We start from the raw sequence: 25,492 nt of genomic DNA, 5'->3' as shown, positions 1-25,492 counted from the left end.
AAGCGGTACTCTGCGGTACTTTTTTTAAAAGTCTATTTGTGTGTGACATGAATTATGTGAAATTATATTTTCGTCTTTAAATCTTTGCGGTGCCAATACATCATAACCAAGTAAGAGTTCGCCATTTTCATGTGGTTAGGTGTGTTCTGCAGACCCGTAGCTATCGTCTGATGTATATAAATGTGGAATTCCTCCTCAAATTGTGATTGTTTTCGTGGATCAAAGATACGTTGTCGAAGAGTGCGGGGGACGAGTTCGGTCCAAACGATTCCGGAGTTCGTGTTTAAGCTGAGTTTTCGCCATGAAATAGCCATTGTGTTGGAAAACAAAGACCACAGCAATGCAGTATGATCATTTTTGAACAAATTGGTATAGGTTTCATTGCACATCCACAAAGTTCGATTTTTTACCCATGTCGTGCTAGACCTGGCGATCGGCCCTGTGTGCGCCGGGCCAGCGACCGGTCGCTGGAAACCTGAGACGTAAGGCTGGAGACGTTATTCGCTGGTGAAGTCTGGCGATAGGACATTGGTGCTGAGGTCCTGTTCCATGGACCCTTTCCTTGGCCGCTATTGGCAGACAAATAGGGATCGACCTGGGTCAAGAAGCTGGAGCTGCGGGGTATCGATCCCCGTACCTCTCACATGCTAAGCGAGCGCTCTACCACTTGAGCTACAGCCCCCGATGCGTTAAGCTGTGTGGAGCTCTGTCGGTGTGTCCGGTCCACCCTCAGCCAATTCGGGACCACGCCCAGTGGGTCACTTTCACCTGGCGCGTCCTCGGCCGCCCACTCGCCAGTCGACGGTGCCACCCAGTCCCGATAACATTGTCGGAACGATATAAAGGCTCTCCGGTCTCCACAGCGTCACCTTTCCATGCTTCTATCCTCAGGATACTGAAATCCTTCTCCTCCACGCCGCAACCCCCCTCCGGGCTGGACAGGCAACTTTATCTCATGCGGGCTGCTCCCTTGGAGTGGCACCGCTGCTCCTGAGGGAGCGCACCCCGTGGCCGGGTGCAGTGAGTGCCTTGGGGCTGGGTGGCCTGTCCTCTGGACGGGCTCAGCCCCGGCGACTCGCTAGGGTGCCTGCCCAGACCAATGTCTCCCCCTAAATCCTATCATCCTTCCGGCTCTGCAATGGTCTTGTCGACCGAAAGGGCCTAACCCAACAAAACAAAACAAAAAATCCACAGCGTGGGCCGGCGGTTGTGGTTCACACTCTGATCCTCCCCCAGAGATGGCTCGTAGTTGCTAATTTGCATTTCCTAGCCTTAGCTGTCATAATGTTTTCGAAAACAAGAGGGAAAATTATCAAATCGCTCTTATCAATACGCGATATAATCACTCGATTTCATGTATATGTATGTTTATAATTATAGTCGGGCACATCAATCCGCCTTTCTTCAAAAGTGTTTTTGCCGGGGGCTTTGTAGGGACCCTTGCCTTGCTTATTTACATTTTTCAAGAGAGAAGTTCTTGGGAGTCGAGCGCAGGGTATTAATGCTAAGCAGGATGTTTTGAATAATGATTGGCTAGGCTGTCGACTAGTTTTGTGTCTCGTTTACATTTTTGTCATTTGTGGTACGTGACCCATGAGTGTTGTGCCAAAAGTTCAGTTGGATAAACATTTCAAACTTTAGGCCTGTGACAGTTGAAAGTAGGTACGCTGTCACGGTGATAGTGGTGGGGCCCTGACAGCTGACACGTCACTCCCGGACCTGCCCAGGTGTCCTGGGACTGACGCAACCATGAGGGCCGTCACCTGTCACACCTCTGACCACACTGCACCTGTCTACCCGTCAACTGCCAATGACTTTTTTTTACAAAACGGACAGTTTTTTTTTCTTATGATTTCACAAACTTAAAGCTGCGAATGTGTTCTTAGAATTACCTTTAGAGAGAGCGTGGTGAATTGGCGCCACTTCTTAGTTCTTAGAATACAATAAATACCTACGCATACCTCAAAATCATTCACATACCTACCTATTTCTACACCCTTTCAACGATGGCACGTTTTACATTCGGTCTGGAGGGAAAGCAAGAGTAGGTAAAATATTTAATAATTACTACCAATAGATGGTCTGGCTGATGCAAAAATAAAAACGCAGGAAATACATTGTACATTTTCAACGTTCCTTCGAAGTGTATTTTGAAACCCTTGACAAAATTACGAGCGGTCACATCTAATGTTTTGCATACATTGCAGTGTAACTTTATTCTGCTTAAGAGCGCCAACGTAACTCACAGCAAAACATTCCTCCGATATGCCACCGTAACAGAATGCAGGGATTGTCTTGCTGACCTTCCGTTCCCAACAGGAGCCTAGCAGTGCATCATGCTCCGGGGCTTGAGAGTTACATCTACGTGCCAATGACCATCACAAAGGTGCCTATTTCCACACATTTCGTAGACACGCTGTACGCATTTTTTGGCCTTGACAGACAAGCAATGAAGCCGTTTGATTATGGGTTGCCAACATAAGCCTCAAACAGGCTCATTTTGTGTTTGGAATTCCATACAACAGCAACGAATGGCCGATCGAGGATAAACTGCACCTCTGTTGGTGGGGGAACACTTGTCACAACAATGGTAATGGCGCCTGCTCCGGCGGCCTCCGTTCCCACTTCAGTGACGTTCATGAACACTTCCAGAATGATCTTATCAACCTTGAGAGATGTCGTGGATATACCGCTGAGATCGGCCATGTTTGAAAACACTCTGTTCATTCCCATCGATTGGAAGTCGCCTTTCAGGTTATCATACTTAGCCTTCATCTCAAATCGAGGCATATGGACGTCACATACTTTCGACTGCATCTGGGATGTGAGCTGAGCGAGATCGACTGAATCCAGCGAGTTTAGCATTGTCTGAACGGCTGACATGCTCCGACTCAGGGGTCTCAGAATCACCATGCTGTAATTAGTGTCGCGATATGGGAGCGAAATGGCGTCAAACTTACCAGCGATCTTTACATAGTTCATGTACTTCTGCTTTAATTTCATCATGGGCACCTGTTTAATTCCACTGTTTGTAAGAAAATCTTCTTGTTTTGTGTTCATGTCGGGAAATTGGTCTAACCACAGAGCTTTGAAATACAGCGCGCTAACCAGTATCATTTTGACGCCTTGTAAGCCACCCTCGGAGACAAGGTCCCTGATCAGGTTGTTGGTTGTTTGTGCTACGGCGGCGTTTATGTCGTCGGCAGCCTCCTTAGCTGTGGAGAACTTGTTCACCTCAGCTCCATAGTACGTCTGCAGGTTGTCGGCAAACGACTGCTTAACGGTGGTATCGTCCTTCACATAAATCCCATTGAAGACTGATGTGTTGACGCTTGCAGACGTGGTCGATAAGTAGGTGATGGCTGATTTGTAGGAAGGCAGGAACGAATCCGGCGCATTCGGCCTCACGCCTAGCACTGGAGTCATCTGAAGCGAAAAAGATATCAAGTGAGCTGCCAAGGCTGTATCAGTTAGCGGGCAGACCTTATTAGGTGGACTTATTCAGCTGTCTCATCAATGTTATGTTGCAGCTAGTGGCTACGCGCCCTGCCCACCCCGTCCGATATTGCGCTCTCTCTGTGCGCCCTTACCTCGCTCCTGGTGACGCCTCTGGCGCCCAGCCAGACCTGGCTGAGCAGGGTGGACATGACGAACGGCGACACGGGCCTGTTGGTGCTGAGGTCGCTGGTCACCGCCTTCAGCAGCTTCAGGTCCAGGCCGTTCAACACTCCGGTGGGCTGGACGTAGCAGCCGCCGGTGGACGCCAGGAGGGCGATGAGCCAAATGTGAACTGGAAAAAGAAAACTGAGTACGGTCTATTCTAATTCATGAAAATAAATTGAGACAGATGTAGGCACAGAATGCTGCTTTGCCCTAGCTGAAAATTCAAAGTAGGATGTAGAAAACCAACATTAGGTACCACGAAGAAAATTATGTTAAAATTACTAATTATTTTGTCGGAACGTCCCTATTGTTAATGCTTATTAGGTATGGCTAACCTATACAGTATACATGTAGTTCAGTATGCTATTATTTTTGTACGTACCGATATTATGAATTGAAGGTAACATGATGTCACTTATCGCCAATTTCGAGCTGTTGAACTAGCAGTCAGGGGTTCCTGAACGCCGAGCTGATGTTCAGAGAGGTTCACAGCGCCTGTAGAGCGTCCTCTCGACAGGTGGAGCGGTGCGCAAATGTCGCCAGCAGTCACTGACACGTCGTTTGTACCCCGACCGGCTGCACAGTGGTCCGTGGAAAAATGACAGACCACAGTGGTGCACTCAGGGTGACAGGCCAGCATGGCGTGAAATGTTTTTACTTTTGACATTTCGGTAGCGCGATTTGAACTTCGTAGCCCTGTTTGGCACGGCACCTGAGGAAAGGCACTTGCTGGCTATTTACTGTATCACTATTTTATGCGTCCATATTTTTATTTTTTATTGAACCAATGTCGACGCCATCGTTTCAGTCCTGAGGCGTCCTAACCTGACGATGGTTGTTATGCACTGTGCAGTGTGCAGTAGTTGCAGTTATTGGGCTTTGGGATATCCAAACGTCGACCATATCTTGCTGGCCACCAATCCAGTGCGGTTGCCTACCCTACTCATGATTACTATTGACATCTTTGAATTTATGGAACATATAGGTATTATATATGTCATGATGTTTTAGTCAGCTGCGACCGCCCCTTGTTATTTGCCTGACGACGCCCATGGAGCCTTCCGGTGGAGCGCGGCTGGGGCCGCCATTGCGGTGCGACCTCGTGTTGGGTCGGCACCGTCGGCGCTTAGCCGCCAGAACTATGAGAAACATGACGGGTGCCGAGAGGAGGAGTTACGGTATTGGTAGAGACAAGTAGTAAAGCACGGAACAAATAAAGCATGAACGCGTTTCGATTATTAAATCGTCATCAGCATGATATCGGTACAAAGAAAACGAGATATGACACACAAACAGTCAAGCTCGTCGCATTCCAATCACCTTGTGAAGGAGATGATTGGACTGGGACGAGCTTGACTGTTTGTGTGTTGTATCTTGTTTTTATTGTACCGATAACATGCTGATGACGATTTAATAATCGAAACACGTTCTTGCTATATTTGTTCCGTGTCTTACCAAGAGTAGTTACTAGTTAGGTACCTTTCATGTCTCCTTTTGTTCCTTTGAAGTGCCGTGTGCGCCCATGAAACTTGCCGGCCGCAGGGTCAACCTGGGTCAAGAAGCTGGAGCTGCGGGGTATCGATCCCCGTACCTCTCACATGCTAAGCGAGCGCTCTACCACTTGAGCTACAGCCCCCGATGTGTATGTCTGTGTGGAGCTCTGTCGGTGTGTCCGGTCCACCCTCAGCCAGTTCGGGACCACGCCCAGTGGGCCACTTTCACTCGGCGCGTCCTCGGTCCGGTCGGCCGTCCACTCGCCAATCGACGGTGCCACCACACCCGATAACATTGTCGAAACGATATGAAGGCTCTCCGGTCCCCACAGCGCGGCGGCTGTGGTTCACACTCTGGCCCACCCCCAGAGATGGCTCGTGTTTAGGTACCTACTGCTCAGAAGTGTTTTTACCGGGGGCCTTGTGAGGAGCTTTGCCTTGCTGATTTTCAATTTTCAAGAGAGAAGTTCTTGGGTGTCGAGCGCAGGGTATTAATGCTAAGCATGATGTTTTGAATAATGATTGGCTAGGCTGTCGACTAGTTTTGCGTGTCGCTTACATTTTTGTCATTGGTGGTACGTGACCCATGAGTGTTGTGCCAAAAGCTCAGTTCGACAAACATTTCAAACTTTTGTGCTGTGACAGTTGAAAGTACGCTGTCACCGTGATAGTGGTGGAGCCGTGGCACGGGAACACGTCACTCCCGGACCTGCCCAGGTGTCCTGTGACTGACGCAACCATGAGGGCCGTCACCTGTCACATCTGTGACCACATTGCACCCGTCTACCAATGACATTTCTTTACAAAACGGACAGTTTTTACGAGCGAGCGAGCGCAGCGAGCGAAGCGAAGTCTTTTCAATATAACGGAAAAATCTCAGTATGAGCGGCCCGGCCCGGCCCGGCCTGTAACGCTTTTGAGAGCCTTATATCTCAGCAACCGCTGGACCGATTGGCCTGCGGTCTTTTTTGCTGGGTAGCCCCATCCCTTCTACCCCGTAATTGACTACTTTTGATGCATCTCAGTGACCGTCGTGGCACGTGCCACGTGAAAAGTCGAGGTTTTCAAGCAGTTTTGCAAAAGTAATGATTTTGAGAGGCCCATATCTCAGCAGCGGCTTGAGCGATTGTCGTGCGGTAAGTTTTATAGGGTAGCTGCACCCCTTCTACCAAAGGTCGGAAACTCTTGATCTATGTGAGTGACCCCCACTGCACGTGCAAAATACAAAAAGAAGAGGTGCCAAATTTGTTCCCATTTCAGTAATTCGGTAATTACTGGGGCGATTTCGCTGAAACTTGGCATACAGGTAGGCACCCACCAGGCAATGAATTCCCATGTGTTGCGGTTAGGGTGCTACTGCACGTGCGCACGTGCAGGGGGCGTTTCCAGATCTCGAGAACGGCTGGGCCGATTGCGCTCAAATTTGGTACACGGTTGGGGACCGGTTAGTAGGGTGCCGTGCAAAAGTCATTTTGGACCTCGTTTGCACGTGCGCACGTGCAGAATGCCGCTTCCAGATCTCAGGAACGGCTGGGCCGATTGCATTCAAATTTGGCACACCGCTAGCGACCGGTTAGAAGGGTGCTTTGCACAAGCCCGTTGGAAGTACCCTCTCGCCCTTCCGCAGGGCTCACTATCTCGCTCGCTCGTTCTTCGCCCAAAAGGCGTTTTACTGGTTTCTTATGATTTGACAAACTTAAAGCTGCGAATGTGTTCTTAGAATTACCTTTAGAGAGAGAGAGAGAGTGTGGTGAGTTGGCGCCACTTTTTAGAATACAATAAATACCTACGTATACCTCAAAATCATTCACATACCTATTTCTACACCCTTTCAACGATGGCAGGTTTTACATTCGGTCTGGAGGCAAAGCAAGAGTAGGTAAAATATTTAATATCAATAGATGGCCTGGCTAATGCAAAAATAAAAACGCAGGAAATACATTGTACACTTTCAACGTTCCTTCTAAGTGTATTTTTAAACCTTGTCAAAATTACGAGCGGTCACATCTAATGTTTTGCGTACATTGCAGTGTAACTTTATTCTGCTTAAGAGCGCCAACGTAACTCACAGCAAAACATTCCTCCGATATGCCACCGTAACAGAATGCAGGGATTGTCTTGCTGACCTTCCGTTCCCAACAGGAGCCTAGCAGTGCATCATGCTTCGGGGCTTGAGAGTTACATCTGTAGTGCCAATGACCATCACAAAGGTCCCTATTTCCACACATTTCGTAGACACGCTGTACGCACTTCTTGGCTTTGACAGACAAGCAATGAAGCCGTTTGATTATGGGTTGCCAACATAAGCCTCAAACAGACTCATTTTGTGTTTGGAATTCCATACAACAGCAATGAATGGCCGATCAAGGATGAACTCTACCTCTGTTGGTGGGGGGATTATCACACTCGTCACACCAATGGTAATGGCGGCTGCTCCAGCGGCCTCCGTTCCCACTTCAGTGACGTTCATGAACACTTCCAGAATGATCTTATCAACCTTGAGAGATGTCGTGGATATGCCGCTGAGATCGGCCATGTTTGAAAACACTCTGTTCATTCCCATCGATTGGAACTCGCCTTTCAGGTTATCATACTTAGCCTTCATCTCAAATCGAGGCATATGGACGTCACATACTTTCGACTGCATCTGGGATGTGAGCTGAGCGAGATCGACTGAATCCAGCGAGTTTAGCATTGTCTGAACGGCTGACATGCTCCGACTCAGGGGTCTCAGAATCACCATGCTGTAATCAGTATCGCGATATGGGAGCGAAATGGCGTCAAACTTACCAGCGATTTTTACATAGTTCATGTACTTCTGCTTTAATTTCATCATGGGCACCTGTTTAATTCCACTGTTTGTAAGAAAATCTTCTTGTTTTGTGTTCATGTCGGGAAATTGGTCTAACCACAGAGCTTTGAAATACAGCGCGCTAACCAGTATCATTTTGACGCCTTGTAAGCCACCCTCGGAGACAAGGTCCCTGATCAGGTTGTTGGTTGTTTGTGCTACGGCGGCGTTTATGTCGTCGGCAGCCTCCTTAGCTGTGGAGAACTTGTTCACCTCAGCTCCATAGTACGTCTGCAGGTTGTCGGCAAACGACTGCTTAACGGTGGTATCGTCCTTCACATAAATCCCATTGAAGACTGATGTGTTGACGTTTGCAGACGTGGTCGATAAGTAGGTGATGGCTGATTTGTAGGAAGGCAGGAACGAATCCGGCGCATTCGGCCTCACGCCTAGCACTGGAGTCATCTGAAGCGAAAAAGATATCAAGTGAGCTGCCAAGGCTGTATCAGTTAGCGGTCAGACCTTATTAGGTGGCGTATTTACAAATTGCAACCGAGCTCCGCCGTGGGGTAAGGTGGGCAGGGGTTTTCGCACTACGGCTACGGTTGAACTACCGTCTGTGGTAGAAACTTCAGGGCGATGGCGCGTTTCATACGAAATGTGGCGCAATGTTTGTTTGCTTCTGAACTTGTACTGTTATTGCTGTGAATTCTTGAAGTGGGAGTGTTTCAATAACAATTTGTGGATTATTTGAGTTTCTTTATATAAACATAAAATAGTATTATGAAACATTGTGTGGAAACTGCAAATACTGATATGATCAATTACTTAGTTTGGGAATTGATACACATTTTGTAAAGATTTGTCTGACAAATGGTGTAACAAACCTCAAGCATATCAATATCATGATCTGAAGCTGTTGCAACAAATCAAAATTGCTTTGTTGGAAAGACTGGAGCATGGTTCAAGATGATGTGTAAAAATTCAAGATTTGTGGGAAAGCTTGTGACTGTAGAACGGAAACAGTTCTATATGAAGGCTCAATCAAACATGGAAATGGACGACAAAAGTAGAGTTTCAACATTCAGCATGTGAGAATAACTTCAGAAATTCATAATTCTTGTAGTATTGCATTCTTCTTATGTACAGTTATAGGTTTTGTTTGGGTATTTGAAATTCATTGTGCCAGTTGAGATATAGATGGATTGCGGACAAATTTTAGAATCATTGCATGGAAGCTAGGTATAAGATACTTGTTCGGTAGAAAGGTATTGATGAATGCCATGAGGAGGTTTTTTATGATTTAATATATGGTCGTTGTTGTGCCTACAAAAATGCAAGCTTACTAGCAACTAGTTTCTGAATCAAATTGAAAGTATTTGCCATGAATGTAAATAATATGTACCTGCAAAGTATGTCAATAAATTTGTGTGATGTTGACCCGAGAGCTTTATCATCTGGGCATTTATGTCGCTTCTTGCATTAGGTGTTAAAGGGACCCTCCCACCTTCAAAAAAGTTAATGAATTGGCATGAAAGTGATGTCGCTCGGTTCAGAAAGAGCAAAGATGAATATCTACCAAATTTCATCGAAAAATATTCACCGGTTTTCAAGATATTAGACTTTTACTTTTGTTTACTTTTTGGGATCTCCGCTGTTCCTAGCGACTTTATTTGAAAGTGCGGCATTTGTTGCGCGCAAAGCAGCATATACCACCGCGTGCTGCCAAACGTTTTAGTAAAAGATTTAAAAATCGTTAGATCTCCGCTGACGTCACAAATTCTAAGGGGGCATACCAATGCATTAGCCCCTTAGAATCCGAAAACTGCAAGGTTGAAATTCCATATCTCCGAATTAAAGCATTTTTCGATGTTGTGAATGCCCAAACCGGTATTTTCAGGCCATGGCCACCAATTTGGCTATCTCAACTCAAAACTAATGTTAAGGTGGGAGGGTCCCTTTAAAGGGACCATCCCACCTTAACATTAGTTTTGAGTTGAGATAGCCAAGTTTGCGGCCAGGCTCAGAAACCACCATTTATCCTGGTCGCAACCCCCGCAGCTTTATGGTGTTCAAGAAATTTCTTCCCTTTACTTGCAGGGTGGGACCAGCTTAGTCCCTATCTCTTAACCATTAGCGGTTTGTTGATGACGTCAGCAGTCATTTCAACGCCCGCCATTCCTTGAACCCGAGTTTTGCTGACCTTGAGCTCCCTTTTTTATCAACGTGAAATCCGTCGTCGGCGCTGAGAAAGCCTATTGCTTTTCATTTTAATTTGAATATTAGAAGATACCCACCACTGGAACTTGGACTGATATTATACCAAGGCCGAAGATGATCAAGCTGCCTGCTATATCTGGAGCTTGGTGTTCAACTTCAACATGGAATGAAAAACAAAATATCAAAGCAAACTGGATATGGTACTGCAAGTTTAAGTCCAAAGAAATTTGAAGAGCTGACAATTGACATTAATTCTTTTCCCGCAAGGTTTCCATAGGAGATCACACCATGAAGAAATATTTTTGATGTTAACAGTTGAAAGGGGATTGATCTTCCAGTTTTGACGAAAGACGCTGCTGACTGTCTTTGGAAAAGGATGTCGGCATGAGGTGCTATTGTGCTTGTGAAGTGGTTATAACTGGTCTTTTCACAGTGTTAAATTAAATGTGCCATTGCAGCCAAGTGTGTTATCATGTAAGGTAAAATCAAAACTACAATGTTGGTTTTACAAGCATTGAGAAGGCTGGTAGGTAACACCTGCCTGTGCTCGTAAATCATGCTGCCAAAGTATTCTAAATTAATTACGGAGCGAGCGAAGCGAGCGGAGTCTTACGTAGAATAACGGAAATTTCTGAGTATGAGCGGCCGGCCGGCCGGCCGGCCGGCCGGCCGGCCGGCCGTGCGGACGCTTTTGCGAGGCTTATATCTCAGCAACCACTTGACCGATTTACATGCGGTAATTTTTGTAGGGTAGCTTCATTCCTTCTACCAAGTATTGGACTATTCCCGATGCATGTGGGTGACCCCTTATGCACGTGCCACGTGCAAAACGAAGAGGTGTCACTTTTGTAATTGTTGCAATATTTCGGTAACTACTTGGCCGATTGCGCTGAAAGTTGGCATGTAGGTAGGCACCCACTAGGCACTGCATATCCATGTGCCAGAGTTGGGGTGCCGCTGCACGTGCGCACGTGCAGGGGTCGTTTCCAGATCTCGAGAACGGCTCGACCGATTGCGCTCAAATTTGGTACACAGTTAGGGACCGGTTACTAGGGTGCCGTGCACAAGTCAGTTGGGACCCATTTTGCACGTGCGCACGTGCAGGGTGCCGCTTCCAGATCTCGAGAACGGCTGGGCCGATTGTGCCCAAATTTGGCACATCGCTAGAGACCAGTCAGTAGGGTGCCCTGCACAAGTCAGTTGGAGGTACCCCCTCGAAATTTCGCACGTGCAAGACTCACCCGCTCGCTCGCTCCGTTAGTCGCCCCAAAAGGCGCTATACTGGTTTTATCATACACTTTTGTTGTCCAGAATGGTTGCACTATTGTTTGGTATCATATTATTCCATGTACATATGGCAGTGTTAAGTCCGACCAACATGTTACCAGATTTGAAGCTGTTACGTTACCTAAGTACCTACCTGTTTTTTTTTTTTTTTTACTGGCGTGGTGAATGTCACCTGGATTTTGTTTTGAGGTGCAGACCTAGTAACTCTGACTACATGGGTTTGAAGCTATTATCTATTCTGTTTTTACTGGCCTGGAGAATGGCGACTGATGTTGTCCGTGGATGGCACTGAAACAAATTTTGAGTGTCAACTGCCATGTACAGTGTTTTAATACAATGCTGAGGGCTGAAAGTTGTCTTGTTTAGAGTGGTGAAAGTTTAGGATATGCCAGCCACCATGGTGGGTCAGAGTTAATGTGTTGCAGTCAGTTCGGCTTCGGCAAGCACACGGATGGGCATACGCATCAAGACCTGCTCTGCCATACTTTCAGCCAATTTTACCTAGGCAAGTCTTTTCTTTTTTTCTGCCAAAAGCTATGACATTGTGAATTTCAGTGCTGTGGCCTGTGTGTAGCTTTCAGGAAAGCAATTCTAAATAAAGCTCTGATAAAGTGCATGAAATCAGCAATGCAGCCCTCTATTACATTTTCTACAACATCTTACTTGTTCCTTGCATGGAGAGAAAATGCAATGTTATGAATTCGTTTATTCACATAATTTGACAAGCATGCAGTTACCTGCTACTATCACTGCACAAAACAGAGCAGAAAACATCAGTTGATCAAACACAAGACATAACAGAAGTTTACAACATAGGGCTGCCGAACCTGCTTCCTCCCACCACAGTTGATGCCATTTCCTAGCCTGGCTTGATGTGAGCACTGAATAGCTGCTTTGTCTAATTACAGCTCACTACCATTCAACTTAAACTACTCTCTAGTGAGAGCGTTCAGTGTTCATAGCAGCTCGACAGACGACAGACAACAAACATCTTGACAAACCAACCAGTATTTGATTTGGCTAATGATTTATGTGCTTGTTGTATCATGGCCAAACTACTTTAACAGCAATAATCCCTGTTTCATCTTGATCTTGCTTTTATTTCCATTTGAACTCAGATCTTGAAACAATCATCTGAAGTGATATCAGATACTGGCTTCTGTTTCTCTTGAAAGCAAGTTAAAACAACAATGATAAACTAAGGCAGGAGATGTGAGTTGTGGCAGTAGATTTTTGATCCAACATATGTCAACCTTATATTGCTTGAGACCTCTGTGACAGACAAACAAATATTTATAGTTTTTTGATAGTTTGGATTCTTGGCTTGATTTAGCAGATCAGCTGTGAACCTTGACTTTGAAATCACATAAATGTCATGGTACCCGAACGAATCCTCGCATGACATTTCTTCGTAGCACAATTTTTCGTCCGCATTTCTTCGTCTACAAATCTTCGTCAGTGCATTTATTTGTCCATCAATGCTTACTCTTGCATATATTTGCGTTGAAGAAGAAATGCGAGCCGGTTTTCATATACCCTGATGCGAGACAAAGTAATGCGATACGAATAAATGCCCTGACGAAGATTTGCAGACGAAGAATTGCGATACGAAAAAATGCCATAAGAAGAATTGTCCTGGAATCCTTTGTTGGCCATCATATATTGACCTCACTGAACTCTATAATGATTGACCTTGATGAGATAAACGCATCATTCGCGCAATATTTGTCGCACTTTGATACCAAATTATTGCTTCCAAATGCCGACGTAAAGAAAACCTTTATGTGACGTCATAGAAACAGCGGAGTTCCCAAAAAGTAAACAAAAATAAAAGTCTTATATCTCAAAAACGGTTGAATATTTTCCGGTAAAATTTGGTAGATGTTCATTTTCGCTCTTTGTGATTCACGCTACATCACTTTTATGCCAATTCATTAACTTTTTTGAAGGTGGGAGGGTCCCTTTAAGCATAGTAATTACGGATGAACTTTGTGCCAATATCTTCAATGCACAATGTATGTAGCATGTCTACAACCCTCACTGATCCTAGCTATAGGCATTTGGCACCAGCAAGACCAAGGGCATGAACTTCACAGTTGCTCAACCTTTTGTCATGTACACTCGGGGGCAGATTGATGTTCCACCACTCCCTACACATCGGGCCCCCATGGCTCAGCACTGGCTGCTGCCAGTGTTGCCTGCCCTCAGCACTGCTCAGCACTTCTGCCATTGCCAGTGCTGCCAGTGCTGCCACTGGCAGCAGCCAGTGCTGAGCCATGGGAGCCCGATGTGTAGGGAGTGGTGGAACATCAATCTGCCCCCGAGTGTACCACCAGTCACTTTTTTACTTAGGTGCACATAGAAGTGCACACAACAATGTGCAGAGGGCCTACACAAAAACAACATGATTAGTGTGCACTATGCACAGGATTGTACCCTGATTATTTGAATATTTTGATAACTCAACAGTCAACAGTCAGGAGTAAGTATTGAATATCACATTTATTATACATCAGTTGTCAAACAAGAGCATGATGACACACATTTTGACAAGTAATCATGGTAGTATTTCAATAAGTTGGACAGTCATCTTCCTGGGCGTCATTTTTCCAGGAAGGTACCTCTGCACTCTGCAGGTGTTGTGGTAGGCTAGGTTGAACTGGGTCAAGTTAGGCGAAGTAAGGTGGTTAGGACCCGGTCGGACCGTAAGGCCTGGTCAGGTTGATTTAAATCTTTCATTCTAATTTGACATAACCTATTACCTATGTTTTTGCTCCAGCCTGAATTTCATTAGGTAATGTTTTTGTCCCTTATATTTTGCCCCATAGGCAAGGGTGGAGCTTTTCCAGGGAAGGTGGTGGAGCATGATTGGAGGCGCTCAACCAGACGGCATAGGAGGGCACGGTTTCTGAACGCGCACTGATGCCTGATTCAAGCCACGCTGTCTTCATGCGTGGCGGCGCGCTACTTAAAAGTCCCTAAAAGAACGGGAAGTGATGCCGATAGAACCTTCAATCATTCTGGGCTAACGCTTATGACTTGGAAAAAGTCGCGATCCCAATTCAATCGAAAACCTGTGGGCTCTTGTTCAGCAGGAGGTGTATGAAGAGCCACCCGCCATAAGCACTGCTCAACCGCAGGCAGAGGTTTAGACGGCGTTGGTCCGCATCAAAGCCAGTGTGCTGGAGAATCCATTGGCTGAAATGCTCCAGAACATTCGCCACTTTGTGGGTTCCTCATTTCCTCTCTGACTGTCCTTTGAAACCACTCCAAAGATATGCAGAAACCAACGAGGTGAGTAAACTGTGTTTTTATGAAAGATGGCTACAACTTACAAGCTCAGTTAAAAGAAAAAGTACCAGATTGTTTTGCTTTTACAGCGGGAAGAAAGGTGTCTGGATAATTTCGTTACACCCGCGGTGATGTTCAAATGGTTGCTAAATTCGAAATCAGCTCCAAAAACTAACCTAGAAACATGTAAAACTCGAAAAAGTGAACCGAGGTCATCAAAGGTCATTGAGCTGACCTGACCTTCAGATGACCTTGACACCCACCCTAATGTATGGGACCAGCATCATATCACATGTTTCAACGCTTGAAACCACGTGAAAACTGCAACCGCGCGGCTAATGCGAGCCGACATACGCCGAATCGCGATTCGGGCCAAACATGGTCTCGAGAAATAGGTCACAGGTCAAAGGTCATTTGGGTCAGGGTCATGAAATTTTCATTGTAGGTGTAAAATTGATAAAATCGGGGGTATTGAAAGTTTCGTCGCGATCGGACGGTTTTTACGCGAGTTACTCACGAAAAACCGATAAAGCGCACCCAAAAAGGCAGAAATATGCACATGCGATATCCTATACTGCGAAAAAAGGTGCATCATTTTTGAACGTCGCCGACAAATTGTAATTACCCTAAGCTCAGGCAGATGTATGGTAGAAAATCCCCCAAGTGAAATACACTACGGCGCAAATAAAATACCCTACGGCGGAGCTCGGTTGCAATTTGTAAATACGCTATTAGGTGGACTTATTCAGCTGTCTCATCAATGTTATGTTGCAGCTAGTGGCTACGCGCCCTGCCCACCCCGTCCGATATTGCGCTCTCTCTGTGCGCCCTTACCTCGCTCCTGGTGACGCCTCTGGCGCCCAGCCAGACCTGGCTGAGCAGGGTGGACATGACGAACGGCGACACGGGCCTGTTGGTGCTGAGGTCGCTGGTCACCGCCTTCAGCAGCTTCAGGTCCAGGCCGTTCAACACTCCGGTGGGCTGGACGTAGCAGCCGCCGGTGGACGCCAGGAGGGCGATGAGCCAAATGTGAACTGGAAAAAGAAAACTGAGTACGGTCTATTCTAATTCATGAAAATAAATTGAGACAGATGTAGGCACAGAATGCTGCTTTGCCCTAGCTGAAAATTCAAAGTAGGATGTAGAAAACCAACATTAGGTACCACGAAGAAAATTATGTTAAAATTACTAATTATTTTGTCGGAACGTCCCTATTGTTAATGCTTATTAGGTATGGCTAGCATATACAGTATACATGTAGTTCAGTATGCTATTATTTTTGTACGTACCGATATTATGAATTGAAGGTAACATGATGTCACTTATCGCCAATTTCGAGCTGTTGAACTAGCAGTCAGGGGTTCCTGAACGCCGAGCTGATGTTCAGAGAGGTTCACAGCGCCTGTAGAGCGTCCTCTCGACAGGTGGAGCGGTGCGCAAATGTCGCCAGCAGTCACTGACACGTCGTTTGTACCCCGACCGGCTGCACAGTGGTCCGTGGAAAAATGACAGACCACAGTGGTGCACTCAGGGTGACAGGCCAGCATGGCGTGAAATGTTTTTACTTTTGACATTTCGGTAGCGCGATTTGAACTTCGTAGCCCTGTTTGGCACGGCACCTGAGGAAAGGCACTTGCTGGCTATTTACTGTATCACTATTTTATGCGTCCATATTTTTATTTTTTATTGAACCAATGTCGACGCCATCGTTTCAGTCCTGAGGCGTCCTAACCTGACGATGGTTGTTATGCACTGTGCAGTGTGCAGTAGTTGCAGTTGTTGGACTTTGGGATATCCAAACGTCGACCATATCTTGCTGGCCACCAATCCAGTGCGGTTGCCTACCCTACTCATGATTACTATTGACATCTTTGAATTTATGGAACATATAGGTATTATATATGTCATGATGTTTTAGTCAGCTGCGACCGCCCCTTGTTATTTGCCTGACGACGCCCATGGAGCCTTCCGGTGGAGCGCGGCTGGGGCCGCCATTGCGGTGCGACCTCGTGTTGGGTCGGCACCGTCGGCGCTTAGCCGCCAGAACTATGAGAAACATGACGGGTGCCGAGAGGAGGAGTTCGGTATTGGTAGAGACAAGTAGTAAAGCACGGAACAAATAAAGCATGAACGCGTTTCGATTATTAAATCGTCATCAGCATGATATCGGTACAAAGAAAACGAGATATGACACACAAACAGTCAAGCTCGTCGCATTCCAATCACCTTGTGAAGGAGATGATTGGACTGGGACGAGCTTGACTGTTTGTGTGTTGTATCTTGTTTTTATTGTACCGATAACATGCTGATGACGATTTAATAATCGAAACACGTTCTTGCTATATTTGTTCCGTGTCTTACCAAGAGTAGTTACTAGTTAGGTACCTTTCATGTCTCCTTTTGTTCCTTTGAAGTGCCGTGTGCGCCCATGAAACTTGCCGGCCGCAGGGTCAACCTGGGTCAAGAAGCTGGAGCTGCGGGTATCGATCCCCGTACCTCTCACATGCTAAGCGAGCGCTCTACCACTTGAGCTACAGCCCCCGATGTGTATGTCTGTGTGGAGCTCTGTCGGTGTGTCCGGTCCACCCTCAGCCAGTTCGGGACCACGCCCAGTGGGCCACTTTCACTCGGCGCGTCCTCGGTCCGGTCGGCCGTCCACTCGCCAATCGACGGTGCCACCACACCCGATAACATTGTCGAAACGATATGAAGGCTAGGGTTGTTCAAAAAAACCGAATTTTGGAAAAGTATATGGGCTCATGGCTCATGTGGTGCGGTATTCTTTTCTGAGACCAATGATGCCCTTTTTACTGAAAAGTATTAACTGTTAGGGGCTCCTCAAACGGCTTAAAGAGGACCATGTTACGCCCGCCGACCGACCGGTGTCAATAAGGGCGAGAGTTCGACGCCGCACGGCGGCGGCAGCGCCTTATCGGCACCGCGCGCCACGACATCTGCCGGGCGGCCGGCTGGGCGGTGGGAAGTTATAAGTGCGTGGTCTTATTGCACACGATCGGGGTGAGCTATCCCATGTTTTCGGGGCGGAAAGTTTCAGTGTAGCATCGGTGCGTCTGCCACGGTGGTCTGTGTCGATGGTATAGAAAATAACTCAAGCAGAGCTCAGACAAGAATGAATGATTCCGGGTAGTTGCCTCGAAACAATCCGTTTCAAGAATACAGCTGCCTTATTTACGTACCGTATCACTTGTTAATTCTTCAAAAAGCAAACTCTGAGCAATAACACACCTCTTTGCGTTGCTGTTGACAATTTACGTTAGTTTTTGACGGTGGCTCGCACCCCCAATATGCTGCCGCGCAACTCTATTCCAACAGCGAAACGGCAACTTCGCGAGAATCGAAAATTCACGATATACGTACAGCAGGGGCTGGCAATGCAGTATGCACAAGGACAGAATATGGAGGAGACCCGACAGTCATCGGCCCAAGTTTGGGGGTGGCTTTGACGAGCATATGCGTCACCAATGTCATTATTCAGATACGTTGATGTCAGATGCTGGGGCAACAGAATCGACGCCAGGTGTAACTTAGATTAGCGGGTCGAAAGAAAACATAACATGTCTGGGAATGACAGAGTGGCCACCCTGACAGTGTGACGAAGTGAGACATGAGTAGAGACATTAGCCGGAGTACCTACTCATATAAATCAAGCGCCGTTTATCCAATCCTTCGAGCATAAGCGACGCCGGCAGTCCGGCCAGGGCGGCCGTGCCCACCGATGCCGATCAAGACCCGAATCCAGACCCGGCATAGAACACAGCTCTGCCCTGACGTGACACATTACCCCGGTGTGTCACTCATGACGGATAGACCAATGCAGGAGCCTTGCCAGCTCCTGTTGTACCTACTTCGTTAAATTTTCGATTCTCGCTAAGTTGCCGTTTCGTCGTTGGAATAGAGTTACGCGGCAGCATATTGGGGCTGCGAGCCACCGTCCAAAAGCAACTTAAATTGTCAACAGCAATGCAAAGAAGTCTGTTATTGCTCAGAGCTTGCTTTTTGAAGAATTAACAAGTGATACAGTACGTTAAGAAGGCAGCTGTATTCTTGAAACGGATTATTTCGAGGCAACTACCCGGAATCATTCATTCTTTTCTGAGCTCTGCTTGAGTTATTTTCTATACCATCGACACAGACCACCGTGGCAGACGCACCGATACTGCACCGAAACTTTCCGCCCCGAAAACATGGGATAGCTCACCCCGATCGTGTGCAATAAGACCACGCACTTATAACTTCCCACCGCCCAGCCGGCCGCCCGGCAGATGTCGTGGCGCGCGGTGCCGATAAGGCGCTGCTGCCGCCGTGCGGCGTCGAATTCTCGCCCTTATTGACACCGGCCGGTCGGCGGGCGTAACATGGTCCTCTTTAAGCCGTTTGAGCAGCGCCTAGCAGTAATACTTTTCGGAAAAAAAAGGGTATCATTGGACTCAGAAAAGAATACCGCACCACATGAGCCATGAGCCCATATACTTTTCCAAAATTCGGTTTTTTTGAACAACCCTAATGAAGGCTCTCCGGTCCCCACAGCGCGGCGGCTGTGGTTCACACTCTGGCCCACCCCCAGAGATGGCTCGTGTTTAGGTACCTACTGCTCAGAAGTGTTTTTACCGGGGGCCTTGTGAGGAGCTTTGCCTTGCTGATTTTCAATTTTCAAGAGAGAAGTTGTTGGGTGTCGAGCGCAGGGTATTAATGCTAAGCATGATGTTTTGAATAATGATTGGCTAGGCTGTCGACTAGTTTTGCGTGTCGCTTACATTTTTGTCATTGGTGATACGTGACCCATGAGTGTTGTGCCAAAAGCTCAGTTCGACAAACATTTCAAACTTTTGTGCTGTGACAGTTGAAAGTACGCTGTCACCGTGATAGTGGTGGGGCCGTGGCACGGGACCACGTCACTCCCGGACCTGCCCAGGTGTCCTGTGACTGACGCAACCATGAGGGCCGTCACCTGTCACATCTGTGACCACATTGCACCCGTCTACCAATGACATTTCTTTACAAAACGGACAGTTTTTACGAGCGAGCGAGCGCAGCGAGCGAAGCGAAGTCTTTTCAATATAACGGAAAAATTTCAGTATGAGCGGCCCGGCCCGGCCCGGCCTGTAACGCTTTTGAGAGCCTTATATCTCAGCAACCGCTGGACCGATTGGCCTGCGGTCTTTTTTGCTGGGTAGCCCCATCCCTTCTACCCCGTAATTGACTACTTTTGATGCATCTCAGTGACCGTCGTGGCACGTGCCACGTGAAAAGTCGAGGGTGTTCAAGCAGTTTTGCAAAAGTAATGATTTTGAGAGGCCCATATCTCAGCAGCGGCTTGAGCGATTGTCTTGCGGTAAGTTTTATAGGGTAGCTGCACCCCTTCTACCAAAGGTCGGATACTCTTGATCTATGTGAGTGACCCCCACTGCACGTGCAAAATACAAAAAGAAGAGGTGCCAAATTTGTTCCCATTTCAGTAATTCGGTAATTACTGGGGCGATTTCGCTGAAACTTGGCATACAGGTAGGCACCCACCAGGCAATGAATTCCCATGTGTTGCGGTTAGGGTGCTACTGCACGTGCGCACGTGCAGGGGGCGTTTCCAGATCTCGAGAACGGCTGGGCCGATTGCGCTCAAATTTGGTACACGGTTGGGGACCGGTTAGTAGGGTGCCGTGCAAAAGTCATTTTGGACCTCGTTTGCACGTGCGCACGTGCAGAATGCCGCTTCCAGATCTCAGGAACGGCTGGGCCGATTGCATTCAAATTTGGCACACCGCTAGCGACCGGTTAGAAGGGTGCTTTGCACAAGCCCGTTGGAAGTACCCTCTCGCCCTTCCGCAGGGCTCACTATCTCGCTCGCTCGTTCTTCGCCCAAAAGGCGTATTACTGGTTTCTTATGATTTCACAAACTTAAAGCTGCGAATGTGTTCTTAGAATTACCTTTAGAGAGAGTGTGTGGTGAGTTGGCGCCACTTTTTAGAATACAATAAATACCTACGTATACCTCAAAATCATTCACATACCTATTTCTACACCCTTTCAACGATGGCAGGTTTTACATTCGGTCTGGAGGCAAAGCAAGAGTAGGTAAAATATTTAATATCAATAGATGGCCTGGCTAATGCAAAAATAAAAACGCAGGAAATACATTGTACACTTTCAACGTTCCTTCTAAGTGTATTTTTAAACCTTGTCAAAATTACGAGCGGTCACATCTAATGTTTTGCGTACATTGCAGTGTAACTTTATTCTGCTTAAGAGCGCCAACGTAACTCACAGCAAAACATTCCACCGATATGCCACCGTAACAGAATGCAGGGATTGTCTTGCCGACCTTCCGTTCCCAACAGGAGCCTCAGTGCATCATGCTCCGGGGCTTGAGAGTTACATCTGTAGTGCCAATGACCATCACAAAGGTCCCTATTTCCACACATTTCGTAGACACGCTGTACGCACTTCTTGGCTTTGACAGACAAGCAATGAAGCCGTTTGATTATGGGTTGCCAACATAAGCCTCAAACAGACTCATTTTGTGTTTGGAATTCCATACAACAGCAATGAATGGCCGATCAAGGATGAACTCTACCTCTGTTGGTGGGGGGATTATCACACTCGTCACACCAATGGTAATGGCGGCTGCTCCAGCGGCCTCCGTTCCCACTTCAGTGACGTTCATGAACACTTCCAGAATGATCTGATCAACCTTGAGAGATGCCGTGGATATGCCGCTGAGATCGGCCATGTTTGAAAACACTCTGTTCATTCCCATCGATTGGAACTCGCCTTTCAGGTTAGCATACTTAGCCTTCATCTCAAATCGAGGCATATGGACGTCACATACTTTCGACTGCATCTGGGATGTGAGCTGAGCGAGATCGACTGAATCCAGCGAGTTTAGCATTGTCTGAACGGCTGACATGCTCCGACTCAGGGGTCTCAGAATCACCATGCTGTAATCAGTATCGCGATATGGGAGCGAAATGGCGTCAAACTTACCAGCGATTTTTACATAGTTCTTGTACTTCTGCTTTAATTTCATCATGGGCACCTGTTTAATTCCATTGTTTGTAAGAAAATCTTCTTGTTTTGTGTTCATGTCGGGAAATTGGTCTAACCACAGAGCTTTGAAATACAGAGCGCTAACCAGTACCATTTTGACGCCTCGCAACCCATCCTTGGAGACAAGGTCCCTGATCAGGTTGTTGGTTGTTTGCGCTACGGCGGCGTTTATGTCGTCGGCAGCCTCCTTAGCTGTGGAGAACTGGTTCACCTCAGCTCCATAGTACGTCTGCAGGTTGTCGGCAAACGACTGCTTAACGGTGGTATCGTCCTTCACGTAAATCCCATTGAAGACTGATGTGTTGACGTTTGCAGACGTGGTCGATAAGTAGGTGATGGCTGATTTGTAGGAAGGCAGGAACGAATCCGGCGCATTCGGCCTCACGCCTAGCACTGGAGTCATCTGAAGCGAAAAAGATATCAAGTGAGCAGCCAAGGCTGTATCAGGTAGCGATCGGACTGTATTTATTTTATTTTTTTCTAAATTAATTTCGTCCGAACTTTTTCATTAGAAGGATTTACAAGGACAAAGCCCCGCTAAGCGAAGCTTGTTGCGTTAACCCTGCCCTCTACCCTCCGATCACGCAATTCCGGTTCTGTGGCAGAATTTAGAGTCCAAAGTTTAACGTGCGCACATAGCTGCACACGGCCGGTCACCTGCCTACGGCCTGCCACTAACTGCAACCATACCTGCCAGGAGGCCCATAAACGTCAAGCGCCCGTCGCGCTTCGAACCCGGACTGTTGTAACCGGGAACGCGTGCTCTCACTACGTGGAGTCCAACGCTCTACCGACTGAGCTACGGGACCGGGACCGGTATTAGGTGGACTTATTTAGCTGTTTTCTCACCAATGCTATGTTGCAGCTAGTGGTCACGCGCCCTGCCCACCCCGTCCGATATTACCCCCTCTCTGTCCGCCCTTACCTCGCTCCTGGTGACGCCTCTGGCGCCCAGCCAGACCTGGCTGAGCAGGGTGGACATGACGAACGGGGACACGGGCCTGTTGGCGCTGAGGTCGCTGGTCACCGCCTTCAGCAGCTTCAGGTCCAGGCCGTTCAACACTCCGGTGGGCTGGACGTAGCAGCCGCCGGTGGACGCCAGGAGGGCGATGAGCCAAATGTGAACTGAAAAAAGAAAACGGAGTACGGTCTATTCTAATTCATGAAAATAAATTAATACAGATGTAGGCACAGAACGCTGCTTTGCCCTAGCTGAAAATTCAAAGTAGGATGTAGAAAACCAACATTAGGTACCACGAATAAAATGATACTAATTATTTTGTCGGAACGTCCCTATTTTTAATGCTTATTTGGTTTGGCTAGCCTATACATGCAGTTCGGTATGCTATTTTTTTTTTTTTTTTTTGTACGTACCGATGTTATGAATTGAAGGTAACATGATGTCACTTATCGCCAATTTCGAGCCGTTGAAGTAGCAGTCAGGGGTTCCTGAACGCCGAGCAAGTGAGATGAGGTTCAGAGAGGTTCACAGCGCCTGTAGAGCGTCCTCTCGACAGGTGGAGCGGTGCGCAAATGTCGCCAGCAGTCACTGACACGTCGTTTGTACCCCGACCGGCTGCACAGTGGTCCGTGGAAAAATGACAGACCACAGTGGTGCACTCAGCGTGACAGGCCAGCATGGCGTGAAATGTTTTTACTTTTGACATTTCGGTGGCGCGATTTGAACCTTATAGCCCTCTTAGCACAGCAACTCAATAAAGGCGATTGCTGGTTCTTTGCTGTGTCATTATTTTATGCAGCCATAATTCTTTATGGGGGCATTGGGCCAATGTCATTGTCATCGCCACCGTTTCAGTCCTGATATGTCCTAAATTGACTTTGGTTGCTGTGCACTGTGCATTAGTTGCGGTTGTTGTGCTTTGGGGTTTCCAGACGTCGACCACATCATGCTGGCCATCAAGCCAGTGCGGTTCCGTGGTTCTCGGTAGGTGTTGTTGTTGGTTTTCCCTTCTGCCACGAAAGCTGTTGCCTCTCGGCAGCAGTTCGCTCCGTTCAGCAAGTAGGTAGGCTGCCAAGACACATCACACCGAAAAATATTAACAATTTTTTTTTTATTGATTAGGATGTAACATATCCAGTCATGTGAATCCAGTCATGATATCCAGTCGTGTGGTCTCCTTATTTTTACCGTAACGTTCTAATCACACTCATAATCGTTTGGGTTCATTTTTTTCGCGTGCTTGCGTACGTTTTGGTAGTGATGAGTGCATAAAACTGAAATGTTTAGTTAGAATTTCAAATGACCTTGTCCTCGATAATCCTAATTGAAAATGCATTAAAAAGCAAATATTATATTGTTTGGCAAATTTTCGAACCACCGTTCATTCTCAAGCCACATGAAACAATTGACAACAATTGACAATTGTCAATTGTTTTATGTGGCTTGAGAATGAACTGTGGTTCGAAAATTTGCCAGACAATATAATATTTGCTTTTTATTGAATTTCCAATTAATTATCGAGGAACAGGTCATTTGAAATTCTAGCTACATACATCAAGATGTTCGTCGCTAAAGCACGGCATACTATTTCTTCATAAAAAAGCATTGAACATCTTAATTATTTACACGTTTTTATTCTCGAAGGGTCAGCCAGACCTCTTCGTCCCATATAACATGCTGTTTGATGCTCCCACCACACGGAGAACACGGTGGCGAAATAGATGACGCTGCGAGCGCTCGTTTCGCGTGACGGTCACGGGCCCACGACTCACGAGCGATCTCCTATTAGGCTGGAACGACCAGTTGATGCTGTGTGAAGTGCTGTTCACACCGTTCCGTGCTTCTATCCTCAGGATACTGAAATCCTTCTCCCCAACGCCGCAACCCTCCTCCGGGCTGGACAGGCAACTTTATCTCATGCGGGCTGCTCCCTTGGAGCGGCACCGCTGCTCCCGAGGGAGCTGCACCCCGTAGCCGGGTGCAGAGAGTGCTTGGGGGGCTGGTTGGCCTGTCCATTTGGACGGGCTCAGCCCCGGCGACTCTCTAGGGTGCCTGCCCAGACCAATGTCTCCCCCTAATTCCTATCATCCTTCCGGCTCTGAAATGGTCTTGTCAGACCGAAAGGGCCTAACCCAACAAAACAAAAACAAACAAGAAGTGCTGTTACATGGACTTCAAGCACAGCGTCTTCACTTCGTGTTTCGCTACTGATGAGTAGGTGCCTATCTATGCTGGTGATAGGACGTCCATTGCCAACAACACAGGTGGTTTTGTCATTCATTCGACTTTATATAGCCCTGATACCTACGTTCCCTTCTCAGATGGGAACCTTCGAAACATAGGCGGCGGAACAGGGAGGGCACCGGGGCACCGTGCCCCCTTTGATTTTGGTATTTTAACATTAGCCCTATGGGCGTTGCATGGAAAGAATGGGACCAAAAGTCGGCAGTGCCCCCCCCCTTAATTGAAGATGTTCCGCCGCTACTGCTTCGAAAGCAAATGAGCAGGAAACCCGCTACTTAATCTGAGCTCTCGCACCCGATTGTCGGCTATTGAAAGCGATATTGATTAGATATTGACTTTGAGCTTACAGGCTGATACTTTTGGAATGTCCTACATACCTTACGCATCAAATATACGCTAGCTGGCATATTACTGAGAGATTTTGATTGGCGTAATCGTGAACGATTCCGGAGTAAGCTCGATGGCCTCATATCCAACCCC

At 47.1% G+C, this 25,492-nt stretch overlaps 4 protein-coding genes and 2 non-coding genes across 6 annotated transcripts in view; 1 reads left to right on the top strand and 5 right to left on the bottom strand.

Moving 5' to 3' along the window:
* The window catches only part of LOC122367119 (glutamate-gated chloride channel-like), a 61,520-nt gene that overhangs the window by 35,084 nt on the left and 944 nt on the right, over positions 1-25,492 (top strand). The window lies entirely within an intron of this gene.
* Positions 610-682, bottom strand: Trnaa-agc. The gene has a single exon. It is a non-coding gene; the product is annotated as a tRNA-Ala (tRNA).
* On the bottom strand, positions 2,114-4,243 carry LOC122367118 (serpin B6-like). The gene is made up of 3 exons (XM_043339932.1): positions 4,046-4,243; positions 3,591-3,790; positions 2,114-3,426 (listed from the first exon to the last, which is right to left on the bottom strand). The coding sequence occupies exons 1-3, from the start codon at positions 4,068-4,070 to the stop codon at positions 2,464-2,466; spliced, it is 1,188 nt and encodes a 395-aa protein (XP_043195867.1). The 5' UTR covers positions 4,071-4,243; the 3' UTR covers positions 2,114-2,463.
* On the bottom strand, positions 5,227-5,299 carry Trnaa-agc. Its single transcript has one exon. It is a non-coding gene; the product is annotated as a tRNA-Ala (tRNA).
* LOC122367116 (serpin B6-like) lies at positions 7,091-16,251 on the bottom strand. Its single transcript, XM_043339930.1, has 3 exons — positions 16,035-16,251; positions 15,580-15,779; positions 7,091-8,412 (listed from the first exon to the last, which is right to left on the bottom strand). Exons 1-3 carry the CDS (start codon positions 16,057-16,059, stop codon positions 7,444-7,446), a joined length of 1,194 nt encoding a protein of 397 aa, XP_043195865.1. The 5' UTR covers positions 16,060-16,251; the 3' UTR covers positions 7,091-7,443.
* LOC122367117 (serine protease inhibitor 2.1-like) lies at positions 20,901-23,392 on the bottom strand. The gene is made up of 3 exons (XM_043339931.1): positions 23,182-23,392; positions 22,733-22,932; positions 20,901-22,210 (listed from the first exon to the last, which is right to left on the bottom strand). The coding sequence occupies exons 1-3, from the start codon at positions 23,204-23,206 to the stop codon at positions 21,242-21,244; spliced, it is 1,194 nt and encodes a 397-aa protein (XP_043195866.1). The 5' UTR covers positions 23,207-23,392; the 3' UTR covers positions 20,901-21,241.

The sequence above is a fragment of the Amphibalanus amphitrite genome, unplaced genomic scaffold (assembly GCF_019059575.1).
Source record: "Amphibalanus amphitrite isolate SeventyFive unplaced genomic scaffold, NRLGWU_Aamphi_draft 000852F_arrow, whole genome shotgun sequence".
Taxonomy (NCBI): Eukaryota; Metazoa; Arthropoda; class Thecostraca; order Balanomorpha; family Balanidae; genus Amphibalanus; species Amphibalanus amphitrite.
Note: the sequence above shows the minus strand (reverse complement) of the source record. Positions and strands in the feature narration are given on the sequence as shown.

Excerpts from the sequence above, each read along its gene's own strand:
- LOC122367118 (XM_043339932.1), bottom strand. The coding sequence starts at position 4,070 with ATGTTACCTTCAATTCATAATATCG. Across the intron at positions 3,791-4,045 it reads ACCTTCAATTCATAATATCG|TTCACATTTGGCTCATCGCC; the intron begins GTACGTACAAAA and ends TTCTTTTTCCAG. Across the intron at positions 3,427-3,590 it reads GAGGCGTCACCAGGAGCGAG|ATGACTCCAGTGCTAGGCGT; the intron begins GTAAGGGCGCAC and ends TTTTCGCTTCAG.
- LOC122367116 (XM_043339930.1), bottom strand. The coding sequence starts at position 16,059 with ATGTTACCTTCAATTCATAATATCG. Across the intron at positions 15,780-16,034 it reads ACCTTCAATTCATAATATCG|TTCACATTTGGCTCATCGCC; the intron begins GTACGTACAAAA and ends TTCTTTTTCCAG. Across the intron at positions 8,413-15,579 it reads GAGGCGTCACCAGGAGCGAG|ATGACTCCAGTGCTAGGCGT; the intron begins GTAAGGGCGCAC and ends TTTTCGCTTCAG.
- LOC122367117 (XM_043339931.1), bottom strand. The coding sequence starts at position 23,206 with ATGTTACCTTCAATTCATAACATCG. Across the intron at positions 22,933-23,181 it reads ACCTTCAATTCATAACATCG|TTCACATTTGGCTCATCGCC; the intron begins GTACGTACAAAA and ends TTCTTTTTTCAG. Across the intron at positions 22,211-22,732 it reads GAGGCGTCACCAGGAGCGAG|ATGACTCCAGTGCTAGGCGT; the intron begins GTAAGGGCGGAC and ends TTTTCGCTTCAG.